Source organism: Chelonoidis abingdonii, chromosome 24 (assembly GCF_003597395.2).
Source record: "Chelonoidis abingdonii isolate Lonesome George chromosome 24, CheloAbing_2.0, whole genome shotgun sequence".
Lineage (NCBI taxonomy): Eukaryota > Metazoa > Chordata > Testudines > Testudinidae > Chelonoidis > Chelonoidis abingdonii.
Window position 1 is genome coordinate 16209436 of NC_133792.1, and position 27683 is coordinate 16237118.

Consider the following 27683-nt stretch of genomic DNA (forward strand, 5'->3'; position numbering starts at 1 on the left):
AAACAAACAAAATAAAAAACTTTACTCCTCATTAATACTCAGACCTTTCTGTCAATTGAACCATGAGCCAGAGAGTTCTGAGCAAATAAAAACCTATTTTCCCCTACACTGAACGTCATAATGGAAGAGCCTAAACATACAAAGTGGTGAGAATCACAACCACTATACTAGAGAATAATTTAAACTTTGGATACTGTTTCAGTTCTAGGAAAGAACTGAACTGAAGTACTGAAAAACCACTATCTATAAAGCTAAACAAACTATTGGGTCTAGTCTTTATTTGATACCCCTAAAAAAATCTCATTAATACTAATAGACCATCCTGTGTTTGCCAACAAGTATAACTCCAAGAATAAAGAAAGTGAGCTCACTGTGGTTACCCTGTTCTCTCTTTACCATATCACAGTGTTTGATGCTGATCATGTTTCTCAGCTGTGCAGTAACACATCTGAGTGTTTGCTGTGCTCTCAGCAGGGCTGTGCATTGGCATGGAGCACCTTCCTAAGACTGCTTTCAGCAGTACTGAAATCCGCATGCTATGGCGTGTGGATTCCAGGAGTAGGGATCCTTGGAGCCAATTTAATGAGTGAAAATTTACTTTCAACATATAATGCCAAAAGAAATAATACAAGAGTCACTGTTTCCTGTTTGATTTTTAAAAACTAGAGCTGTGGTCCTGGTTTTCAAAGGTGCTGAGTACATCTAACTTCCAGCTGTCTTCATGGGAGTTGAAGGTGTTCAGCACCTCTGAATATCAGGTCCTTAATTTCTTCAGCAGAAGGAAGGAGAAATACAAGAAGTTTGTTAAGTTAAATATGTCTCTAGTGGAACGAAGGAGAAATCCCGTTAGAACTGAGGAGGCGAGAAAGAAGCCCATCACTAGCCATGTATGAAAGGAGTAGCCGTGTTAGTCTGGATCTGTGAAAGCAGCAAAGAGTCCTGCTTTTACAGATCCAGACTAAAGGTTGGTCTATAAGGTGCCACAAGACTCTTTGCTGCTATCACTAGCCATGTTCTTTGGTAGATCTCTACTATCAGAAGAGAAAGATGGACCACCATCATTATATTCTTCCCCCTCTCCCATTCAACTGCTAAAAACATCTGCTACTTGAAAGCAAACAACACTAGAGGGCTCTTGTCAAGACTCAACAACAACAGAGCAAAAGCAGTTACTTACCTGCACAGTAATTATTGTTCATTGAGATGCGGGTGTAGAGGTGTATACCACTCAAGGGTTCATACACCAAGCACATCAAACTTCGGTAACTGCTTAACAGCACCTGTCCAGGTGAAACTCATGCCTTTCAGGCCCACAGACCCTCCCATGGCTATATAAGGGCAGTGCCTCCCTGACCCACCTCTCTTCTTTCACACCAGAATCCAAGGCTAATAATGCCAGTGTAGAAGGGGACGGTGGGTGGAATATATATCTTCACCCACATCTTGAACAGCAACAGTTACAGTACAGTTAGTAAACATTTTTCTCCTTCAAATTGTTGCAGATGTGTATTCCACTCAGGTGATTCAAACCCTGTAACTGGAGGAGCTGGGGCTCAGAGACTAACTCAAGAACAATTGTAAAACCACCTTCTCGAAGTAAAAGTATGTGCTGAAGACCAGATAGCTGCTCTGCAAATGTCTAATATAGAAACAGCACTGAGGAACACAACCAAAGCGGCTTTGGCTCTAGTTGAACGAGCTGCCAGTCTCTGAGGTGGTGTAGACTGAGGTACTCCACATGCTGCAGTACTGTGGGAAGTAATCCACCTAAAGACTGTGTGCATGGAAACTGACTAACCCTTTACTTGCTCTCCATAAGAGACACAATTGAGATAAATGACTAAACAGAGAACGCCAAACACGGTTTCACATTCAGTACATGATGGAGCTGTTCCTCTGTATTTAAATGCAGTTTAGGATAGAATACAGGTTAATATATGTTTGATTAAGGTGAAGCCGTGACACCACTTTACATATAAATTTTGGATGCCGCCTTAGCACCATATTTATCCTTGAAAAATTCTGTATAGAGAAGCACTGCCATGAGAGCCTGCAACTCACTCACCCTCCTTGAGGGAGTTATGGCTATGAGAAAAGCTGCCTTCTGGCAAAGAAAGGACAGATACCAGGTTACCAAGGGCTCAAACAGAAGACCCATGAGAGCAACTGGCACTGTATTAAGGGCCCAGAGTGGTGCTGTTTCTTTAAGAGGAGAGAAGAGATAGAATAACCCTTTAAAAAATGTACTTACCCGGAATTTAGAAAAAAAATGGATTTCACACACTTGAGTGGAATACCTATCTGCAACCACTCAAAGAAGAACTGGCAACACTTACATGACACTTCATATAGTATGTAGCCTGCGTTTTAAGTTTAGGGATTCCTGAAAGTTTGTACACCACATGCCTTTCACAAAAGAAATAAATGATGGCTTCGCTAAATACATGGTTGTACCTCCTTTTAAACAGATGAGAAACCTTCAACTTCTGACAATACTCATCCACAGTCAAATTTATAGCCATATATATGTCATGCTGATGCTTCAATATGTACATCTTTCAAGAGTAATTAAGAGCAACCCATCCCAGTCCAAATTAATTAATGTTGTCAAAAAGTATGAATAAATCTACCAATTAATTCTGTTTTCCTTGCAATTGTTTGTTCTACTAGGAAAAAATATTTTAGATTACTATTTCTTTCTATTGGCAGTTTTCTAATGAACATTTATTCATATAAATGGAATATTCTATATTTGAACCAGTTACATTTAGCTGCACTAGAGAGGCATATTCAGAAGCCTTTCTGGTATGCAGCTCAGAACTGTAAGGATTTAAAAGACTGAAGGGGTTATTGAATAAACATGTTGTTGCTAGGCAAAAAAACATGTGTAATAGGTTCTGGTTGAAATGTAGCTTGCTAAAGTAGTTTAGAAACGCTATAATAGTTAGGCTATTTGTGATGTGCTGTAACACACTGTGCCACCATATCTGGGAGACTCAAGTTTTGAATTGCCAGCTTCACAAGGGAATGTAACTAATTGGATATAATTAGCCTTTGGGATACAATGCCAACATGAAAGGCCTTCAAAAAATTCTTTATCTATGTCATTATCCATCTTACTTCCTGAGCTGTAGGGTAGTATTTTCCTGGTATTCCTTTTCTGTCTGACACCGATTACTGCATCGGGATAGAATTGTACCTGAATTCATGAAACAACTGGTCCTCGCGCTCAGGAATGGCTCATTCAATTTTTCAACAGAGTTCTGAGGGAATCCAGACTGCCTAGAGTCTGACACCAAGCGAAGGTCATTGCCTTGCTGAAACCTGGGAAAGACCTACACTTGCCTTTGAGCTGAAGACAATTTCATTTCTAAGCATTTGCTTTAAAGGTCCTTGAGTATCTGCTTTTGCAAAGAATTTCACCATCTGTGGAAGGCATGCTGGCACCAGAGCAAGCTGGTTTTCATCGCAGTCGTAGACTATGACTAGTACATGTGGTCAAGTGCTGGCACTTACAACTTGGAATCTTTTTTTTTTTTTTTTTTAATCAAACATAAGCTGAAGACTGATTCAGTTTTCCTTGATCTGACCATGGCATACAATATGGTTTGGCACATGGGCCTTTTGGTGAAATTGTCTAGAACTGTACCAAGCTGGTTAATATGTGCAGTGGCTCTGTTTTTGAGAAACTGCAATTTCTGTGTGCATATTGATGAGAGAACAAGCGCTTGGAGGCACCAGAAGAACGGCCTCCTGCAAGGACAAGTAATATCTCTAAGATTACTCAACTTATATTCAAATAACCTACCATATACTGGGTCTCACAATTTATGCAGACGACGTATGCTTCGGCACTCAGTCACACTCCTTTGACATACTTAAGCGTGTTCTGAATGCAGATCTGACGGCTACAGACAATTATTGTCATTGGAGGTGTCCGATACCAAATGGAATAAGATTGCGTCAAGTGTCTTACACATACATAATGCACAAGCAGGCAGAGTGCTGAACATAGTTCTCAGTGGTCAGCGAATAAAGCGTAGTTCACGCCTCGTCCATCTAGGTGTCACATTGGAATGAACTCTTACATATTGTGACCATCTTACAAAGAAAGCAACTAAGGTCAAAATGTGCAACAACCTGCTCGGAAAATTGGACGGAACAACATGGGGCACCAACACCCAAACGTTACGCACTTCAGCCTTGGCACTCTGTTATTCAGTGGCGGATATTGCGCTCATGTATAGGCTTGCTCATCTCACACAAAGATGACTGGTATGCAATTTAATTCCACGATGCAGGGACACTTAAATCTACTGCTCTACCATGGTTACTGGTTCTCTGCAATACTGTTCTGCCCAGTGTTCACAGAGAGGAAAGCGTAGCAAAACTCATGACGAAATTGTATGATATGCCACATTTACCCTTAAAGACTTGTTTAATCCACAACATGGTGGTCTGCCCTTGCATCACCAGTTGCGGACAAGTTTACTAGGTGAAAGATTTATGGTAGAGGATACATGGAGAGCTTCATTATCTGCAGAGAAAGTGACAAATAATTATCTTGTCTCGGACCCCATGCATCATCAACCCAGGTATGATTCACCACAAAGGCAATGGAGCCTTCTGAACTAGTTTCATACTGGACATAGAATTTGTACTGCTGTGGAATTTTGGTGGCATTTTAGTGACAGTCTACTATGTCAATGTGGGCAGCCATGACACATTTTTGAGGACTGCAAAAATTACTCAACTTCCTGGAAGACTTCTTGCCTTGAACATCATTGATAAGAATGCTGTGGGCTTAGTTTAACCAGGTTGCATAAGCCCAATAAACTCAGCTGTGTTGCTGTGTGTTCCAACTTAGACTTGCTTCCCTGAAACAACAAACTGAAGTGCAAAACTAATTTTATCTCCCCTTGCACTAAGAAAAACTTTAGGAAATGCTACTGCTCTGAATAACATTTAAGTGTTACGGAATTCCTACAGAAAATGCTACTAAGACATGCAACTTAATTTAATATTTTTACTGAAACAAGAATATTTGTCAAAATAAAAAAACCCTTATTTATTCAAATACACAATAGATACAAGATATCTGAATTTCCATGGCATAAATAATAGCAAAGTGGTGGGAAGAATTCTACACTTCCTAAAATGCCTTTTCAAGGAAACATCTGGGTTGTGCTGAAGATTCTTCTCATACTGCTTCTGCTGTTATGAGGAATGAGGAAAAATGAGAAGGGAGAACTCATTATACCCATGAAATTGTAGCACAACTGTGACAACATAATCCATTTGTCACTCCATTTTTAAACTTTGAAGTAAGATATCAGATTAAGCATAACAATGGACTGTCAAATACAAAAATATCAGAAAGAACAAGCAGATCAAATATTGATTAATTAATGTAGCACAACATGTAGTCATCTTAATCCACGGAAATGCAATTATATGTTCACTATTAGACAAACCAGAATTACTGCAGATTGTCTGCAATGACACCACAGCATGTGGTTATACAATATGCATACAACAACTGAGGCATCAACTGATCTCCCGACATGCAACATATTTGAGTAAGCTTTTTTTCCCCTTTTTTTTTTTTCAAAAAACTGAGACTATTTGAGCACCTGGAAAGATAGTACAGAAAGGAAACTCTCTCACCCCAACTGGAAAATATTAATAATGTACCCTTTTATCTCAATAATCCTTCAACTGCTGCAATTTATTTTGTTGGCCCTGAATCACTAATCACAAGCAGGAAGGAATCTGAATAAGAGATATTCCCAGGATGATATTGCTATGCCAGCAAGTTTACTGGGTGAGGGAATCACATTTTCAAACAACTGCAACTTTCAAATCAGACACCTCTTAAACTTTCCACAATTCTGTTCTCACCACTGGCCAAAGCAGGTAGACATCCAGCCGATGGGCCTGATCCAGCCCTCATGATGAATTTATGTGGTCCATGGGAAATATTTAGAATCTGCATATACCCAGCTTCCATTGGGGAGAAAAAAAAACCAAAAAACTTTCTAATCCTCATCATTGAGAAGAAAACCTTCCAAACATGAATCAAGTATAACAGATGCAGTATTGTCTGAATCTGCAGACAGCCTGCAAGATGTGAACTTCCCTGCCTACCAATAATCTCACTGGCATGTTGATTCTGAAGCCTAACGATCCAAAGCGTAAACATTAACTTTTGCATTGCTTATTTTAGTGGCAGAATGGGGTAGAAGTGGGAGTAAAGCCAAAGGGTAAGGCTGGGAATTGGAAGTTGATGCAGGAAGGAAATTCAGAAAGAAGAAACGAGAATTCACACAAGAACAGTGAAAAGAAAGAGAACAGAAAGGTTAATGAAGAAGGAAGAGGGGGGAAAAAAGTGAGGTGGCAGAGAACAGAAATATAGCTGATCCTTCAGGTAAGTATATTTTCCACTTGAGTGATGCTGAATGTGGCAAGAAGGTATTGAACAAACAACAATAATATGACAATAACTACAAGTTTAGTTACTACACTAAGGTTCTATTCTACGCATGATATACTCTGGTCACATTTTAAGGCTTTCCTCCGCAACCAAGAAGGTTAGAAACATGATTTAATTTAAAAAAAAACAAAAAAAAAACACCACCAACAAGCTGAGATTTTTCCATAAATCATAGGATTTCAGAAGCTAGGGCTATGAGGAAAAACAACAAATATGACAAGACTCACAATAAAATTGAGAGAATTGGCAACATAATACTCTAGCCCATGAACCATAATTAAAAATGGAATTTGTCTTTCTCTATCAAATAAATTTGACTCCTCTGCCAAAGAAATGCACACATTCAATGAAAGTCTACCCAAGTTACCACTGCAGTTTGAAGTCAATGCAGTTACATTGATATAACAGAGTGATATTTGGCTCTACATCATTTAATTTTGCTAAAGCAGCCTTTTTAACCATCCTGCTATTGACATATTGGTAAGGAGATACAACAGTTGATAGATTTTTGAACTACTAGCTGTTTAAAGTTACTATACAAGGAGAAAACTCTTCTGATTGCACTTTGCTCTCATTTAATTTTATCTTAAGAAAGCTGAGATTACCTTTAGGTCCAGCACTGCCTCAGTGCCACTGACTCCAGTGACAAGAGAGAAGTAATACAGTATTTATACATCAGTGGATCTTCTTCTACCTGAAAGGCAGCAGTACATTTTTACCAACTACAAGGATGTTCAGGACCCTGAATAATCACTTAACACTTCATTTCCTACTATAATAATAATTTTCTTATACATAACTAAATATTTTGAACAGTTTACTCATTTATAAGCCTAGTTGTGGGTGTCTCAGTGTTTCTGGCATCACAACACAGACTGCCTAGAGTGCTGTTGTCTATTTCCATAAACATTTTCTAGGTGTCCTCATAATTGCTTGTCACCTGTAAAGGAAGTTTCAATCCAATGAAAAATTAACATATGGTGAACAGATGGACTGAGAACAGGCATTTGTCAAGAAAGTACTAGCACCAAAGACTTTTTGGCTCCAGTCTTTTAGGACCTTCTGAAAAGACCTACTCAAATCTCTTAGTCACTGATCAGTTAATGAAGAATCTTGTTTCAATGTCAATCTGATCTTGCAAAAAATACTTTCAAGGCCAACTGGAAAGGAGAATTCCTGTAATTCAGAGTTGTTGTTAGAGTCCAAAGTAACATTCAGTGAGACTGACAGGCAGCAATACATTTTTTTCGTGATACCCATAGTCCCCATCCAGTTACTGGTCTCACTCCTCCACAGAGCAAGCCCATAGCAAAATATTAAAAGGTTTTATTTTTAATTTAAAAATAATACACATCACACAATAAGAACTCTCTCAAAATGTTCCCCTACTTACTGAGGTGGTAAAACAAGAGTTGTAGGTTGGGCTTTTGGTCTCCGTTTTGCAGATACTCCCATCTGGTTGGCAGAACGTTTCAAAGACTGTTGATTCAAAAGGCCAGACGCTAACCCTGCATGGTACTGCAACTAGAGAGAAAAGTGAAATCAGCAAAGAGACAGTGCATTAAAAATTCTCCCGTTTGCCCACACAACAGCTACTTGCTGCTAGTAAGACAGCAACTAATACTTTGCATTTTATAGCACCATCCATACAAGTACTTTATAACTATTAAATACAATTTACACTTTACAACAGGTCCATGAGGAAGGTAGATATTCCCATTTTATAGACAAGGAAACTAAGCCACAGAGGCTAAGTAACTTGACCAAGATAACAGCAGTTCTGCAAGTGAGCCAGTAACAGAATCAATATTTCTAGAAACCCATATTGTTCATAAAACCCTAGAACATCCTCTCTCTCTAATAACCAAGCATTCTGATTTTTTTTTTATTTGAAGTCACCATACTAGTTTTATAGGAGGCTTTATCTACGTGAATGACCTGTGACCAAAATTATAATTTCTGCTAGACTACTCTTTTAGTCTTGAAAGCAGAACCCACAATATATTAATAAGCTACAGATACAAACTAATTAAGGACGGTATGTTGCGTCCAAGTTGACCTAAATGCTATAGAGGCAGCCAATTTCTCTTAAATATTTATTTCAGATGCCAGGAAAACTGATCCCATAATCTGCTGCTCTATGCAAAATAAATTTGTGAACCTGGACATTTCAGAGACCCATACTATAATAATAAAATAATAATAATAAGCCAACCCACAAACTAGATTCCAATGGTCTATAAATATAGGCACATTTTCACTGATAGTGCTCATTAATTCAAAGAAGTAATATTTTACTATATAAACAGATTTTTAATGAAGATATGACAACAACTATTTGTGAATGGGTAACAGATCATACACAATAAACCAAGAGATTCAGGGATCCTTAAAGAAGAGGATCAGGAAGCTGGCTACACTAGGAAAATCTTGTTTGTGTTTCAATTCCTTGCACCTGGCTCAATTTGCAAATGAAAATGTAATCTGAAGTAGCGGTCTTCTCCATGCATTTATTTTAGTTGACAGTGAAAGACCATATGTGAAGGACGTACGTGAACATGGAAGACCATTTTACTGAGCACATTCTCAGATAAACATACTGGTGTCCTTATGGTGAAACCAAATTATGAAAAAGATAAGTTAACAATTTAACCTTAACAGTTCTAAAGTCATCCTGCTTCTGAAGTAAACCATACCCCAGATTCTGAAGTAAAAAGCACCAGATATTTATTCAATGTTAGCCAAGTGGAATTCTTTCCACATCTGTAGCCCTGTATCAGTGTTTTGTCAAAGTGTCTACACATTTGTCTTGAAAAGGTCAGCTATTTTACAATTTAGGAAAACTAATCTCGCAACCACCACATAAGAAAGTCATAGCTTCCTCAGCATAACCTAACAATGTTCAGAAAATAAAATCCATTTACACACCACTGTTCCACAGTGTTGTGACTGAAAACGAAAGAAACAAAACCAATTGAAATGATCTCCTTGAAAATGGCTATAAAATGAATTACGCTATCCAGTGGGCCAATAAGACTTAAATGTCAGTGTTTAGAGCATCCATATTGCTTTTTTAACAGCTTCCTGATTTACTTGTTCGATTTGCCATGTGATTTATACAGCACTATGACACAGACAAAGATGTATAACAGTTTTAATAAAAGCAGAACTACTCTCAGCTAGGGAAAGGGAGTGGTATATTGCTCTAACAACTCATCTTAGACCAATGAATTTTGCTCAAATTTGTTTTTCGCCTACAAATTTTTTAAATGGGAAATCAATGAACGAACGGGATACTACAAGTCTGAAAGACGATGTTTCAAAATGTCAGGGGCTTAGTTTTTTTATCTCCACTACCAGAATTTGCAATGAGTGCAATATGTACAGTGTTTATGGAATTAAAGGGAAAGGCAGCTTGGCAGGAGACCTCTTCCTGGCTCCAGGAACATTCCCTTCTCTTTTCTTCATTGCATCTTATTATGATCAGTGCAAACTCATCCATTTTGTCCCTGCTGACACTACTCTGGAAGAGTTATGCTCTCTGTGCAAAGTGGCACAACAGGAATTTTACCCAAATGGCATCATTTTGGCCACTTGCTCAAAAGACAGAGCAAAAATAGTACTATTACAGATGAATTATTAATATTATCATTGTAAAATGTGATACTATTCAGAGACCTTCTGGTGCATTTCACATTTAGGGGCCAGGTACAAGAAAAGTATGTACCATTTTTTAAAAATTAGTATTCCAGAAAACAAACTATGTCCTTGAATGCTGATTCCCAGTAATTCAGTGACTTTTTCTTAATTAGGTGTGTGCTAATTCTGTGCTTCCAAGAACACAGACCCAGCTGTCAAAAACCTAGAAGGACCCATTAAATATTTTAAAAAACCATCTTTACGACGACAGAAAGGGTCAAAGTTAATAAAACTGATAGGCAACTCCTGTCCGATCTCATTTATACATTATTTAAAGCATCACACACTGTATTGTACACAATGCATTTTTGAACCAAAAAGACTGGGGAAATGTTTCCTTAGTCACAGGTTCTGAAGAACAGAACCAAGGCTGAAGGTAATTCAGATTTATTACTATTTATGAATACAGGATGAGATTTAATGCATATAAATAATGTGGTACATGTACATAAAATATACACTTACAATTCACATATTTATCTCCCAATGTTCCATGAGAGCAACTTTTGCTTCAAAAAGAAGGACCATGAAATGTTCTATAACAGTTCTCTACTTTTCAAAATAATATGTTCATTTTATGGCATGGTCAAATGTGAGCAGAATAAAGGGGGAGGGAAATACACCTTTTCATCATATCTGGTTATTCCAGGTTTTCTGTTCTGTTACTCCATTTGCAGTTATTCTTTCTATTATTCTGGTTTCATGGGCTTTTTAGAAAGTCCCTTATTCCCAGCATGAAATTATCACAGTACAGTTATTATAGGATCTAATAGAAAACGGTTAGTCATTCTATTACCACAGTTTCCTGTATAGGAATTATCTTACAGATGGGATATACAACCAATACTGTCAACACCAACTATTCAAAAGTCATGAGTCAGACCTTAAAAAAAAACGAAACAGGTTTATTTACTTTAAAAAATTGGGGGGTTCTTTTATTTGCCTTTTGGTCTCTGTGCCTTTAAGGTGCTTTCAAGAGTTTCTATACAACCATGAGGGCTAGAAATTCTCTTTAAAAAATATGAGATTCTCTTGCAACTGCCTGAGTCCAGGAAAACGACCTTTAAGAAAAACATGAGATTTGCAACAAATTAGTGAAAGCTAGCAACACTGAGTAACGAAGCTGTCTTTAATGACCAGCTGAGATAACGTTTAAAACACTGCAAAATATATATAATTTCACACAGTTTTATTCCATTGTTTTACTGATTGCACTAATCCCCATTTGTTCACTCTGGCATGCAATACCACAACACTTTTATTTTGCTCACAGTATTACTACTGTATATGGTGATCCAGAAAAGCACTTTTGTTCGCATACTTCCAGCATTTCTTGAAGACAAAAAAAAAGTGCTTTGAAACACTTGTATAAATAGTAATTATTAGTATTACTTAAAAACAAAATATTGAAAGAATCAGCACCTTCACATTAATAAACTGTAAAATACTTGCTATTATTTTTACTCAATTCAAAGCCAACTCACTCTCCTGGATGGTGAAAAAATATTTGGCTTCTGTAGCTCAAGCCAGCCTGGGATGTTTAACAGAAGACTTCGGTCAAGAATGGATTCAATACAATAGGGAGAGGAATGAAACCAGTTCAAGAAGTCTATGACTTGGTCCATCCACTCCTTCTGAGCATCATTCAGAGAGTTTGTCACATGACTGAAAACATTTCTGCCTTCATTCCTCAGAAAAGAATGGTACAAGGTCCCTTAGGGTCCAATCAGCGCTCAGCATTTACTGTGAAACGTGGAGTGCTTTCAACTCATTAATTTCAAGAGGCCAATAGAGGCTGAGCACCTTGAAGGAGCAGACCAATAAGCCATCTCATCAGTTACTTAACTTGTTACATCAAAGATGTGACTCAAACTGATTCATCACAGACACATTAAATATTTCATTAAAGGTATTTTGCATGCATACCGGTATCACATTTCTCCAAATAGTTTCTTCTCCATTTGTAACCATACTGTTTCAATAAAAACTGTCCCAGAAATCAGATGCTATGACTAGACTGCCAGAAGTTTCTTTTATTCTGATATTTTCAGTGAAAATCACCCTCAAGTTGCTGTTGACAGGTACCGTTTAGCATTTTGTCAGCTAAATGTGTGCAACAGCTGTCAAGTTAAAATATGTAAATACCTGTTGTACCTGAATGTCGACATATTGGACAGTATTAAAAATCATCATATCAGCCACTCAGGATTCCCCGTCATTCAGAAGCACTATTACAGTAACTCATCCATATAACTTTCAGTTTTGGGGAAATCCAATTGGCTGGTGAGAAGCTAAGCTCTTTACCACCAGTGAAATGCTAAGAACGTAAGTTTGGCCATATAGGGTCACACTGATAGTCCATCCAGCGCAACAGCCTGTCTTCTGACATGGCCGGAGCCAGATGCTTCAGGAGGAATGAACAGAACAGGGCAATTAGCCAGTGATCCATTCTCTATTGTCCAGTCCCAGGTTCTGGCAGTCAAAGGTTTACCATTAGGATCATATTAGATCAAATGATCTTTTGCTTGTGTTGATCGTTGGCAAAACAAGCCATTACACGCCACTTACTGAAGATATTATTTAGCTTGCAGAAACTGAAAAAGCACCTGGAGCACGATCATGTCAGTTCACTGTGTGCAATAAATTCACATATAACAAACCTTAGAATTCTTTTTTGAGTAATCACTTTGCTTAAAAAATGTTTAAAACCAGAAAGCTCATGTATGTTCGTTCATATAACCCCAAGATGACTTTTTCCAAAATCTTAATTTTAAATATTACAGGAACATATATGTATATAATATTTTAAATAAAGTGCTTTGGGGGGGGGGAAGAGAGGGAAGCAAGAGGGAGTTGTTTTTAAAAGTATCTGGTTCCAACTTCCCTGAGAATAGGTGCTTCCTGGAAGCAATCACAGATCCTTATCCATCCTGTGACTTTCTAAGGCCACTATCACATTAGCAAAAACATGCACATTTCTCTCCTTTTAAAATGCACAGTATTTTGCCCCTCATTAAAATACTTCTTGCTTTCAGCTAACAAGGGAGTATATTATGATAAAGCTGTAATAGTTCTTTTGAACCCAGCTATGAGCAAGCCAACAGAACACTCCCTCGGTTTCATCTTTGCAGACGAACGCAGGCAAGAGAGAAGTTACATTATTTTAATTGATACTCTTTTTAAAAGAGTATCTCAGATAATGAGGCCAGTTTGGAAATTTTTTTTTTTCCTAAACAATGTTTGATCATTTTAGGATAGCTGAATTCTCAGCTTGGTCAAAACAGCATCAATAAACCAAAAGAGCAGGTTTTCAATTTATTTACTTATTTATTTTCTCCTTCTGAACTAGGTTTCAGGCCTTTCAATTAATAGGAAAGCCAGACATGTATTTGTTCTAGATTTCCAACTGAGTTAGAACACTTTGTTCTCCTTTTCTTTTTTTAAAATATATTCCCCACACTCCTTCCGACCAACCAGTATGCCTAAGCAACAAGTATTGTGCCCCATCTGTGGAGGTAATAGAACTGTTATCTCATTACTTTTCTTCCTTCAAATCCCAGTATTACAGTTGTCCTCCTCTCCTGCACTCTTTGGCCCAACTAGGCTGCAGAACTAAAGAGCTTGCACTTCTATTAAAAATCTCTTCCATGTAACTGCTTCTATTTGTATTCAAGCCATATGCAGCATGTCACTGCCTCAGTTCCATATGGAACATTCTGAAGAGACCTATATTTGCTCCCCAGTCCTGTAGAAGAGGGAGAGTGGGTCCTTTCCCAAGACTGGCAGATTGAAAAATCCTCTCTTTGATGGCATACTAGGAAAACAAAGTTTGTATCTTTCTCAGTCTGTGTTGTTTTTAAACATTGTTTATTTTAGAATTTCTCTCCTTCATTATGTCTATTTTATTCCATTCTCTCTAAGCACAATATTTATGCTGCAAGTGCTGTTTTAATTAGTGTCAGACTGCAGCCTTCAAGTGTGGTTTTGTCTCTTATTTTCTTTCAAAAACAAAAACAAAAAAAGTTCAATATGAACTCCAGACTGTAAATCAGTGAACTGATCAACCTTGTCCTTGCTTACTACTTTCAGAGAAGGATTAAGATGTTGGAAAGAAGAAGGCGAAAATTAAGGGGCAGCATAACTTCATAACCCAGCTTGGCGAAAGAAATGGAAGACTTGCAAAACCAAATAAAACAGTATATTCCTGTTACCAAGAGCTAATTAGATTAGCAAAGGAACTCCAGTATCATTTCTTCCCGATATGCCAATATTTAATTGTTGACTGGAATGTCTCTATTTTCAGTCTAATAGGATCAGGTAGATATGTTCCTTTTGTTTAAAGCAACAAATAATAAAATAAAAAGAAACAAACAATCAAGAACTTGCTTCACGCTAATTGAAGAAGTACAAGTCCCTTCTGATGAGCTGTAATTGGAAAATTTTGGATTTTAATCTGAGCAATAATTCACCTACTGCAAGTTTTTGAAGAGACTGAAGAACAAGAGCCAAGTAACAAAAACCTTATATAAAAGTAACCTTATATGAAGATAATTTCCTATCCTTCCAGGCCTCTACTCTTAAATGTCCATGTGTAATCTGAAAAGCTTGCTAACAGGTGTTTTCAGGATAAAATGAGAATAGCCACCACTGGCCTTGCATTTAAGGCACTGGATTGGTGGTCTGGATTCAGTCCTCAGCTCTATCAAATACTTCTTTTACAGAGAGATGAAGAGCATACAAAGGGAATAATATTTCCCCTTCTTGACTAGGTTATTGTGAGAGACTCATAATGGATGGCAACAGAGTCCATATATTTAGGTAGGCTCCAAAGTTAGGCTCCTACCCAATACTAAAATTGCAACATCACCCTAAAAAAAAAAAAAAAAGTGTTGGACCAAAAAAAGTTCTGTCCTTCATATGAGATATTACACCAAAGACTCCTCAGCTGGTGTCTGGTTTATGACCAGATAGAAGTTAACAAATTCATCACATTTTCCTGAAAGCATTGGTCATAGGCCCATTATTCAGATCAACTTTCCATCCCTCTTCTACCCCTAATAAAAGTGGTTGCAGTGTCCAAGTCTGTGCAAGAGACATTGCTGATCATGCAGGTTTGTAAAGTGTTTTGAAATCTACTTGGTCGTTATATTAGTAAAATTTAACTGCCCTTTGGGATAATTTCAACCTGAAGAGACTATAACAAAATCAAACTATTATCTAGTTTAAAGAAACCTAGTATTTATGTTACCCCTTTGGGGTTTAGAGAACATGACCCCTTTAAAGTTCCTACACAGGCAGAGGAAGTGCTCACTGTTCCAGGAAGAGAGAGAGTGTTTTTTTTCTCATGCATGGAAGCAATGGAGAACCAGCCTGAAGCCCAGTAGGGACAGAGCAGCTGACCTGGGAGTCCCAGGATGGGAGCAAGAAGCAGCTCTGTGAGAAAGGACAAACCAGATCCAGACCCAATATCATTGTCACCAAAGCAGTATGGAGCTGTGAGTACTGGAGCTTGTGACTTTGCATTGGGAGTAAGGAGGAAGGCTGTAGCTAGTTAAGTGGGGAGGTTTTCGCTCTGTGTGGGCTTGCACAGGGTGACAAAAGAGGGCACTGGAGGGGTTTGTTGGGGAAAAATTTACTGGTGCTGAAGATGACCAGGAGCACCCAAGAATCGCTGCTGGACAGGAACTCTGCCCAGCATTCTGAATCTAGATGCATTGTTCAAGGTCTGTTTTTTCATATTGTGGTACCACTGGGTCTGTAGGTCCTCATGCTGAATATAAACCGTGTTTTTCCAATCTCCCTATCTTATCCCCCTGTTGTTTTTCTCTACAGACACCCTCGGGTTTTGCTAACCTGACTTACGCAAATCCACACTTATGGAAAAAGTTCTGTAAGCTAGAAATAGGAGAGGTTTTTCTTGTTGTTTTTGGCGTAATTGTCAGGTATACATTTCTGACTTGCACAAAATTCAAGTTATGCAAGGTGTTCCAGAATGGAACGCTTGCATAAGTTGGAGAGCATCTGTATTCTGGTGTGTGTAAGTTTACTGAGGGTGGGAAGGGTTGGAACAGGTGTCCCAAGGATGGAAGAGAGTTTCCCTGCTGCATTGCTGCGCGCACCTTTTTTTTTGGCCCAAGCCACTATAGTTACATTTATACAGTATGTAAACTGCACTTGGTGATGATAACCCATATTTTAGATATACATGTCTGAAATTGTTTTGAAAAAATCACACAGTCTTCAAAACTGTCAAGTTGTCTAGAAACTAAACTGATACTTACCTAGAAATACAAGTACAATCCAGATGCATTAAGAAGAATCCCTAGAGGGTCACAAGTGCAAAAAAGTGAAGTAAAGCTACCACAATCACCTTCAGAATTCAAGGGATGGGCTAGAGACATATTCAGCAATAAAGGAAATAAGAAGAAATCTGTGAACCTGAGAGAATTTAGTTGGTACAGAGGGTGTCACATCCACCACTTCTTAGCTAAATATGCAAGTGATCTTATTTCATGTTGGTTTTAGACTCAAAATGTACAATTTTTAATTGCTTACTTTTATACATGGTCTGTTTCTATTTGTATGTTATTCTTAACGGATAACCCTACTGTCTGCTGAGCTAAAAATCATTCATACCCAAAGAAAATCCATGTTCCCTTTTTAAGAAAGGGATTCTTATTGATGGAGAAAAAAGGATCTGTTGCAGAGAAAACAGGTTGTTAAAACTGGATAAGGACACAATTAGCATCAACCTTCATTGCTATGGCTCCTTAAAAAGGCACTGGAACTTAGAACTGAAGACTCTTCTCTTATGCCCTAAAAGGCTAAGATAAAGATTTTCCAATGCCCTAGAATGTATCTTTGAAGTCACTGGCTCAGGTGGCAGCTGTGGAGGTACAAAGAATGGTTTTCTGTCTTGGTAACATGACGACTTTGAAGTCCTTGGAAGACAGAAAATCTGATGGAACTCTCATAAATGGTGTGCTGCAAAGAAGGGCTGAAATCAACTATTTATATTAAAATGTCTAGCCCCATTAACCTCAAGGCAGCAGTTAAGCAGCATACCATGATCTGCAACCTTCCAGGAGGACTTCATCATTATAGCACACAAACAATTTTCATGAAGGGAGGGGAGGACTGGGCAGAGCGGTTTGCATCCCATCTTCCAGCAAAACGTATATGCCAAATTTCAGCTAATACAAATTAAAGTAGCCCCATTACAAAGTGGAGGAGAAGGGAGAAAAAGAGCATAACATAGGAGCGAAAAATCAGGTTAGTGGACACAGTAATTTACTTGAAATGACACGATCTTCATAGGTCAGATTTTTAAAAGGTATTTAAGCACCTGGCTCCAAAATCAATGGGAGTTAGGCACCTAAATAGTCCTACCTGTAACAGGTCTAGTGGATACCTCTATTGCTACTATATTTTTAGTGATTTAATAATAATTTAATGATTATTTTAACTTCTTTAAAGTGCTTCCCTCTATCTCTGGTTGCTTTCACAGTAATTAAAATGCACAATGCTCAAGAATAAAACCCAGAACAAAGATAATGAACTTTCAGCAAAACAAGCAACAACCCTTTAGCCCTCAATCAGCACAGACCCCCTAGCCACCTAAGAGGAAAAAAATTAGATGCGTTTTGAAATGAGCCAGGAAGATTAACAAATCCAGACTTTGGTAGGCCAAGAGAGATGGGGAGAAGAGCAAATGTTGGAGTAGCATATGTTGTCTCCCACAAAGATTAATGACAACCTAGCTTTATTTACCCTCTGGCCTTGTTATATGCACATGCACGCACGCGCACACATACACACACACTTTTATTGTATTGGTTAATATAATTCAACAGGAACACCACCCTGCGTGGACACTCTCAGGCTGGAAGAAAAGTGGCTTTTTCCGGATTCATTCATATCACTATAAGTTACATTTGTAGACTTCTACTTTTTGAGTAAATAAAATTTTCAGTTAAACATCACTTTTTTAATTCTTCAATACACACAGGTCCTACAATGGGATTGTCATCAGTCTTTACTTAAGAGTGGAAATAATAAAAAGGTTATTAGGATGCAACCCATGTACATGAATATTTAGAAAGAAAATGTTGGAATGCAGTGAAGTACTACTGAGTGCAGCACCCTTTGGCCAAACATGCATATGACCATGTGGCTGCCCAGTATATTTCTTCATATGGAGCACAAATTTCTCTGCCTCTGCCTGATACACCTCTACTAGTTTCAGAAAGCATGCTCCAAACAGCTCTGCGTTATAGGTTCTATCCTCCAGAGACATTCATCTTGATATGGAAAGATTCTGATGCTTTCTTACATTTGATGGCACAGTTCCTTGGACTTACAGGTAAGGCTAAGTTTGTGTCACGCATATTTTTAGTAAAAGCCATGGACAGGTCATGGGCTCAAGTCATGGAAGTCTCTGGTAGTCATGGTTTCCATGACCTCCATGACAATATCGTAGCCCTACTTATGGGTAGCTTGTATATTTTAAGTGTTCTCCTCACTTCTAGTGTGTTCCATGCTTCTTCCTTTGGATGAGACAGCCTGGGACATAATAATGGCAATACAATCTCTTGAAATTCATGAAAAATTAAGATGACTTCAGGAATAAAAGCTAGATTCAGCATCCACATCCATTTATCAGCAAGTAAAGTGTAGAACTGTGACTTAATGGAGAGAGTTCCCAATTCCAAGATTCCTCTGGTTATGCGTATCAACAATGCCATTCAGGTGAACCTTTTTACATCTTTGTGCCATGAGATCATTTTTCTTCATGCTCAGTCCACGATGCTGGTCATAGCTGATATCAATCCGTTTTTGTGCAGACTTTCCAGCCCATAACAAGACTGACTTTCATGAATTCCAGGATATGTTGTACCTTTGCACTGAAACAGGCCTTCCGACATGAGAAAAATTAATGTTTTGCACTTAATTAGGACATTTAAGACTAGAATTTGAGAGAACAGATTATAAAACTGCAAAACTGTCATCATTTGGATACAATCTGATGAAAAAACTCATTTTAATCCATTTACAAACTAAATTTTTGAGGATTAAAATTTACTTTTATACAATAAAGGTTGTGTAACACTAATCTAGACCGTACACGGAAGGAGAAACATGTGGCCAAGATTTTCACAGGTACACAGTGATTTGGGGTGCCTCAGTTTTTAGAAGCCCTAACTGAAATGACATAAATGGCCTTTATTTTCAAAAAGTGCTAAGAACCCACCTCTAAAAGTTAGGCCATTTAAAGGTGCCTCAAAATTGGGCACCCAAAATATCACTAGTCACTTTTGAAAATCATGGCCAAAAATTTCTCAAGCCTTCAAAGAGTTAAGTTATGAATGCTTTTAGAAAGGAAAATAAAATCCATCAGGTTTGATTGATAAAAGTGTAGTTTTTAACTAAAACTGAAAAAAGTGGAGCTTGGCAACAATTTTCCCCAGTATAATTTGCTTCCTTTGCTTTTTTCCCCACCGGGCTGCACATAAATCAAAGAAATGTTAAAGAGGCCCATATATCACAAACTGGCATTTCAAAACTATTTACAAACTCTATAATAGACAGAGGATGGAACATATAGAAGTGTGACCAGGAAACCTGAATGTAAGTGAAAACCCAGTTCCTACCTTCAATTTGGGGTTAATTAAATTTGGAAATAACTCTCAATTGAAAACTCAGATTATTTAATCAGAATCCTGATAACTCAGGATTACAAAAAGAAAAAAGGAAACAAGTTAATATGTGCCCCCAAACAAAAATAACATGGGTTTGAACAGCTTGCCTGCACCATGATTAAGCACCCAAATCTAAAAACTAAACAAGGAAGTGATGCTTTAACAAGGTTTGAAATAAGTGCGCAAGCATAGCTGGCATTACACTTGCAGAAAGATTACAGTCTGAAATCATGATTGTGAAAAAAAAAAAAAAAAAACTCCAATGCTTAACTGCATAGCTATATTAAATTCTCAAACCCTGAGACCTAAGTGCACAGCGTGATACTTTATATAGATGAGGTTTTCTCAACAGTAGAAAGTTAAACAAATAAGAATCTCATCTCCTCATTTGAAAAGATGGGCCTGGATTATGAAAAAAATTAGCTGTCCATCTGTTTAAATATCACACTCAGACTAGAGAGTGCAAAAAGCACAGAGATGTTTTACAACCAAATCCAAAAAGTATAGTAGTCTGAACTGGTGTAATAAATCCATTTGCTTTGCTAAAACCTCTTTCATTACACAGATTTCTTTCACAAAGAGTAACAGCTATGGATTATGTAATCCTTACTTCCGAGAAGAGATCACATATTCTTACCCTGGTCTGCAACACCTGGGTGAGTTAACTGATCAGAGAAACTAGAAAGAGTAAGGAAATACAACAGAGTGCAATTTAAGTTAAGAAGTGCTACTCAATATTCATTCACTAGTTGACTGAAGTTACCAATAGCTTATATGTAAAGAGCTCAGACGCCATAGCAATTGGTACAGTCCAAGAACCTAAACAAACAGAAATAGAAGACAGTCACCACCACCTTTTATGGGGGAGAATCAAAACAGTTTGTTTTTTCCCCCTACTATTCAAGATATGCAAGACTTTCTGCATGTACTTATGATTTTTATGAGTACACAAATGGAACATGGTATTGTAGGGTAACACAATTAGCCCACAAGATTAGGAGCCTTTAAATGTCCTGAGTTGCTCATAGGCCTAATGAAAATCTGGCTTTGTGCTGAACAAGCAACATACAAGAAACCACTAGCTATACAAAAAAAAAAAAAAAAAAAAAAAAGTGTTATGCCTAGTCTGCCATTTGTTTTCAAGGTTTCTTATTTAGCAAACAATGTGTGTTTCAAATGCCAGAATGCAGTATTAAAGAAAGCGAGCACCCAAATCAGTAATGACCTGAGAAAAAGGCATCAAGGTGCCACATTATCCTGGAGGCAACACTACCTGTAACTACATATCAGTTTACTATAACAACCAATTTTATTTCTAGTTTTACTGCAATAGTTAAAGGTTTTTACAAAGCAGATGCCTTTCCTCCCACACATCAATTAATTTGCAAATGCACTCAGGTTGTAGAAATAATGAAGTTCTGAATGCTTTTCTATTGGCAAGTTTTGCTAACAGGAGGTGGATGCTGTAGGCGAGGTGTTAAATGTGCTGCTGCTATATGCATGCCAAAGGAGAGATACGCCACATGAAACCTGGTCAACAGCTAACAGTGCACACATCAGTTATTTCATTTACCCCTTCCCCACCACCAAGAGAAAGAAACAGGATCCATAAAAAGCTTTTTACTATATTTATCTAGATATTTACAACATGCTCTTTGCAGTGACATATGAGATATTTTTTGCTCTCTCAATAAAAATTTCAGATTTGGAGACCAACATACAGAGGGAGAGTGATTTACTCATTTCATAACATATATTGTCAATTACTTCAAAAAAGAAAAAAAAAAGGTTATGTTAAAAGAATACTGAGGTTGCAAAGTCAAGCACTAAAGTTAGGAAATGCCTGAAATAAGGTTGCCCATGCAACCAAGCAAGCAGAGGTTATTTAGTCCTACTTTTTCAACTTCCATTTGGTTTCTTAACTTTGAATGAAATTGTCATTGAACTGAACTAGCTGAATAAACTGAAATGAATACAATATTCTTTCTGAACCTACAGAAAGACTGTTGTCAAAAGCTGGTTTAGTATTTTAACAAATTTTGTTTCCAGTGTTTAATAAGTGAGTTTCACATCTCTGTACTGGTGTGACTGTTTAAAACTTCAGCAGCAAACATGTACTACAAAAATTACTTTATTTATTTAATTTAAATTATTTTAATAGATTACAGTAAACTTTACAATTTATGTTAAGGCCTACTAATTTCAAATTTAAATTTAATAATTTTTTTCTTTTTAAAAATAAACCTAATTAAAATATCTAATTTAAATTTTTTTTTTAAAAAAAAAATTTTATTGTGTATATCTACCTTGCTTCTGCTGCAGGGCATCATTTATCTTCTCAAATATGGAGCCTTCTCTTCCTAACTCTCCTTCTCTCACCTTGGCTGATCTGTCTCTGCCTTCCCCTGTCCTAGCCAATGCTTCTTGGGTGGTTCCCTGAGTCTCCCCCATTAATCCTTTCTAACTACCTGCTTTGTCACCTTCTTCCCACTGTCCATTCCCCATTGTCTGCAGGACAAGTAGGAAGCAGTAGCTACTCCTAGGCCCGAACCAGCTAACTCACTGTCCCAAGGTGCTTCACCCTGAACAGCTGAACAGGCAGTCATTAATGAACCACCTTGTCTGCAAAGGACATGCTTAAAGTCTTGTCAGCCCTGGTGGGCACACAGAGACATATAGCATTTCATAACAACTTCACAATATTAACCAGAATTCATAAGTTGTACATACAAATTCCCCACAATGTCATACACATCATAGTATCTTCGTTCTTCCCACTTTAACAGATGGAGAATTGAGGTGCAGAGACTAAAGCCAAAATTGTTAAAAATATCCTCTAATTTCAGGTGCTCAATTTGAGAAGCCTAGGACCAGATTTTTCAGAGTATTTAGCATTGTGTGGAACTTTATAAATTCAGACCAGAGCTCCCATTGACCTTAGCTGCAGTTACAAGCAATCAACACTTCTCCATAGATGTTTCAAGTTCGGTAGCCAGAAATGAGCAACAGTGGACACCTATGAAAATTTTTGTTTACATGAATTTCCCAGCATCACGTAGTTCACCTCCCAATGACTTAATAAATATCTGCTTCAATTACCTTTGATAAATGAAATAACTAAACAATCATTCATTTTCTGATATATTTGTAAAACTAATCTGAAAAGTTTTTAAAATAAATCACTTAAAAATGCATAGTATGTACCTTCTAAAAATGAAACCTACATCTGTCTCTGAGTTGTGAAGAATATGTATTAAGATTATAACAACCAACAAGAATGCACTTTTATGTAGAAATCCATGATTAAACCGAGTCTTCCTAACTAGTGATTTAAATAATGATTTAACTCATGATTTAAATCAATTTGATTTATGCATTTCCTTGCCTCAGTTTCCTCACCACTCTTGAGCATTGTTTGGGCATTAGTCATACTCCAAGATCACCACCACCAACCGCACGTCACTTTTCCAAATCATGGGAGTGTCTTTCCCCCTCTTATACAGACAGTTTCCTTCTTTGTAGCACTTATATGCTACTGTGATAAGCACTATAAAAAAAAAAAAAAAAAAAAAAAAGAGACCATGAAGAAATGAATAATTCTGTGTTCAATGCAGTGTTTGGCTGATGTGTATGTGTAAATAAGGCATGCGGTAACACACTGAATGATGAAGATAAAACAAAATATTGAATAGCTACTCATTCAGCGAGCATTGTCCATTCCTGGGTACTGAAGGAGGGAGAGATCTGGGGGGCAAAATATACCTTGTGATCATGTTTTTAAAGACATTTAACAAGTACCCACAAGAGGGCCAATTTAAGGTTGCATCTCCAACCTTGATTCTTGATTTCCTAACTTCTGAGTGCTTGACTTTGCAACTTTTGTTTCTGATATAACTGTTAAAATTGAAACTGTTAAAATTCCATTATTAAGTTAAAAAGCGAAAACTAGCTCAAGTGGCAAAGAAGCAAGGAGATATACTGGCAAGATTATTAATCCATTTTACATCAATTTACTGTGCTGTACAATCTCAGCATGATTCTGTACATACAAATCTTCAAAATATTCTGAGATTTCTATATTATTCAGGAACAACTATTTCCATAATTTAAAAAAAAGACAATCTTTTTGGAAGTAAATATTCCTCTGTAGTGTTTACAAGGCAACCACTGAACTTTCTATTAGTGCTAAGAAGTGAAAATGGCTAGAAATAGTCCATTACTGTTGTTTACTTTCTTTACTTTTCTCAGCTTGGACAAACAGCATGCAGTTGTAAAACCCATAAGTAATCCAAATACTTAAAACCGTATCACTTTTTAAAACCAGCTAAAATGATTTTAGTAATACAGGGTAAGGGGATTTATATTTTAAAAATATATGATTTTCGATCTGACCTTGTCCCTTTAAAATTTTTATGGCATCTTCTGTTCCAGTTTGAGATTTTCATATGGGGCAAATGAACCTCCTTTCTATATTAAATGCAAGACACTTTCTTGGTATGATCAGTAATATTAATAATGTAACAGTACCAATTTCAGAAGCAGCACTGTGGCATCACATTCATTTCCATTCATGTAGGTATGCAACCATGTATATCATTGCAACTTTTAATACATTGGCGGGAAAAGCAGATTCTACATAGCTCAAGTATTTGATTTTTTTTCCTCTTTTTACCCTACTCTCACATGACCTTGTCATCCCTCACCAACTAACACCAGCATATCTGATTAAAGACAATATGTGCTCTGCTTTTTTGGAATCAAAGAAATACAGGGGAAGAGAGAATGCTTTTCAGGGCCAAACCCAAGTTGTTAAATACTAAAGTTCCACATATCACAGTGTTCAGCTCACTGAAGAAGCATCTAAAGAGCACAAAACCCCAAAACACTCAAATGACCTGTACTATCCTATTTACTACAAAAATGATTCCAAAATAATGCCAACACCCTATTTAACTAGTTCTTCACTCAGATATCCCCAGAGGAGATTTAGCTTAGAGACTTAGCCAGCTTTAAATTACTATGTCACAGAGTTAAAACAAAGGGAAATCCTAAACAATTACTTTTACTGGATTGCAAAGTAACCGATATGCATTTGATTTTTCATGCATCAGCCGTCTTGCAGTACCAAGGAACATCCAGGCACTTTTCAATAACCTAATTACCACTTCAGCATCTTCCATCTGAGCCACAGACATTTTAGTTCTTCATTTAAAAGGGAGCCCTCCTTATTTTCTCACACTATACAACTATTAAATACTGAGAAAAACTTAAAAGGAGCAGGAAGCATTGATTCATCAGTGTACCAATTTAAGAGACTAAGCCTTCTTGCTGTCCGTACTTAATTATTAATGGAATAAATAAAAACCATTTATCTTTTGCTTATCAGCAGTGACCATCACAAAAGAGAGGTAAAAAATTCAATTACATTAATGTGGCTACCCACATTAGCTTCTTTGGCACATTCACTACAAGGTAAATCACACGTATTAACAATCAACAATTACTCCAGTAATACTGAACAATTGTGTGGGCACCTTGTGAGACTTGCTTCTGCAGCTTGGTGCTTCATCCCAGCCCAAAGAGTTATATTTCTTCCACCAGACAGGAAATGACAAGTGACAGTGGTTTCAACTACACCTCTACCTTGATACAACGCTGTCCTTGGGAGCCAAAAAATCTTACCATGTTATAGGTGAAACCGTGTTATATCAAACTTGCTTTGATCCACCGGAGTGCACAGCCTCACCTCCCCCGGAGCACTGCTTTATATCCAAATTCGTGTTATGTTGGGTCGCATTATATCGAGGTAGAGGTTTACCTATTCTCTCTTCTTTACTGGAAGTAGTATTCCTTTCAGAGTACGAACATCTCTGTCAGCCATCTTCAGAGAAATATCTGGCATCTAGAAGGCCACACACATCTTAGTGGAAGAAAGTGTCTCTTTCTACTCTGCACTCTGCCAAAGACTTGGTGTGACCTTTTGCAAGTCATTTAGGTCCACACTTTCAAAAGGCCACAGATTGAGTGACCATATTGAAACACATTAGACCTAATTTTCAGAAGTGCTGTGCACACTCAGCTTCCACTGACTTCAATCGGAGTTTTAGGTGTTTTGAAAACCAGACCCAAGTTATCCCAAGTTTGGGAAGAAAAACAAATACATACAAAAAACACAACCCATAGTGGCCTCTTCTTGAAAGTGTGGATCTAAGTGACTTGCCAAGGGTTACAATAAGCCGTTCCATATTTTTGAAAGTTCTATTTTCTTACCTGAAAAACAGGCATGATGTTGTTCGACTGTTGTAAGGTTAAACTTTATTAATGTGTTTAAATGCTTAGAGATCCTTGGATGGAAGATTCTATTATAAATGCAAAGTAGCATTACCCAATGCATGAAACATACACAGAACTCCTCCTTGGCACAAAGCTCCCCATTCTGAGTACCACTGGCAAAGACAGCCCAACCTGAAGGAATTCATTCAGAGCTTAGGAAGCAGAAAACCTCCAGCATCCACATTTTTGCTAGAGATGGAAATCAACTTAGAAATGGCTGACTTGGAAGCCCTCTCTTCACTTTCTCAAGTAAATTAAGTTTTCCCAATATACTAAACTCTTACTTTTATCTAAATCAGAGGTTCTCAAACTGTGGTCCGTGGACCACTGAGTTCTATCCAGGTGGTCCGCGGATAGTTCCCTCTCAGGTGCGTGCCTGGGCAGCTGCACACAAGAGAAAGAAGGGCCACCCACCTAATTAGTGGAGCCGCGCAGGTGTCCCTCCACTAATTAGGTGCCTGGACCCTGGAGAAGATGCACATGTAAGATGAAGTGGTGGCCTTGGGGGGATTAGAGGGTAGGTGGGAGGGGGCAGTGGAGGGAGAAGAGGGGGTGCGGGGAATTTGGGATGTGCAGGGCTACAGCAGTCAGAGAAAGAGGCGACTTTCCCCAGCTCCAGGGCAGAGGCTGGCAGGGAGAAAGATTCCCCTGCCACAGCAGTCACAGACCTGAGGCTGGGAGGGAGGGCCGAGACCCCCCTCCTTCCCAGCCCCAGCTCGGACGCTGCCATGGTGGGAGTGAGAGGCCACATCCATCACATGAGAAAGGTAAGACGAGCAATACTAAAATACGATGTGTGCTTTTATTTGTAGAACAAAAAACGGGTTTTTATATCACGCTTTTATCCAAAGTGCTTTACAATAGTTAGCTAATGGTATAAACAACATTTGGAAAGATCATTAAGTGGTCCACTGAGACCCTCAGCAATTTTCAAGTGGTCCACGAAAAAAATAGTTTGAGAACCTGATCTAAACAACCCACCTAGTACCAGAAAGTAAAGAATTATTTCCTTTACATTCCCAGGAGGCACAAAGACCTCTGCATGCTAGGATTTCCCCACCCTGACCCCCCAGATTTCCCCTTATTGCACTGGCTCAGCTTCCCTAGTTGCAGCAATGGTGGGAATGCTAGTGGCCATTGGTGTTTTGAGCACTATATCACATAGGATCTCCTCTGAGCAGAGGGAGATGAAAAGGAGCTTAAAATGCGAACAGCTGCCTGGACCCATGTCTACACTGGAGCTCTCATCATTGCGACCACTAATGGAGCTGAAAAAGTGGTAGCAAGAGTAGAAAATTATGGACACACACACACACACACGCGCGCGCGCACACACAAAAACTAATGTAGACACCCTTCAGTCCCTCAATGCTGCCATTAAGGGCTACAATAGTGGCGGTAGTAACCTAAAATGACTATCACCTGGCTTAATGGTACTTTTCTGCAAAAACCAACAGAAA

At 37.9% G+C, this 27683-nt stretch overlaps 1 protein-coding gene across 3 annotated transcripts in view; it reads right to left on the minus strand.

Annotated features, from left to right (window-relative positions):
- The window catches only part of MED27 (mediator complex subunit 27), a 160101-nt gene that overhangs the window by 91574 nt on the left and 40844 nt on the right, over positions 1 to 27683 (minus strand). For 2 of the 3 annotated variants that reach the window (XM_032779483.2, XM_032779474.2), the window contains exon 3: positions 7887 to 8017. In XM_032779483.2, the coding sequence (XP_032635374.1) occupies positions 7887 to 8017 (131 nt within the window). Of the gene's footprint in view, positions 1 to 5012; positions 5215 to 7886; positions 8018 to 27683 lie in introns of those variants that run through there. The other variant, XM_032779490.2, reaches the window with a different exon arrangement.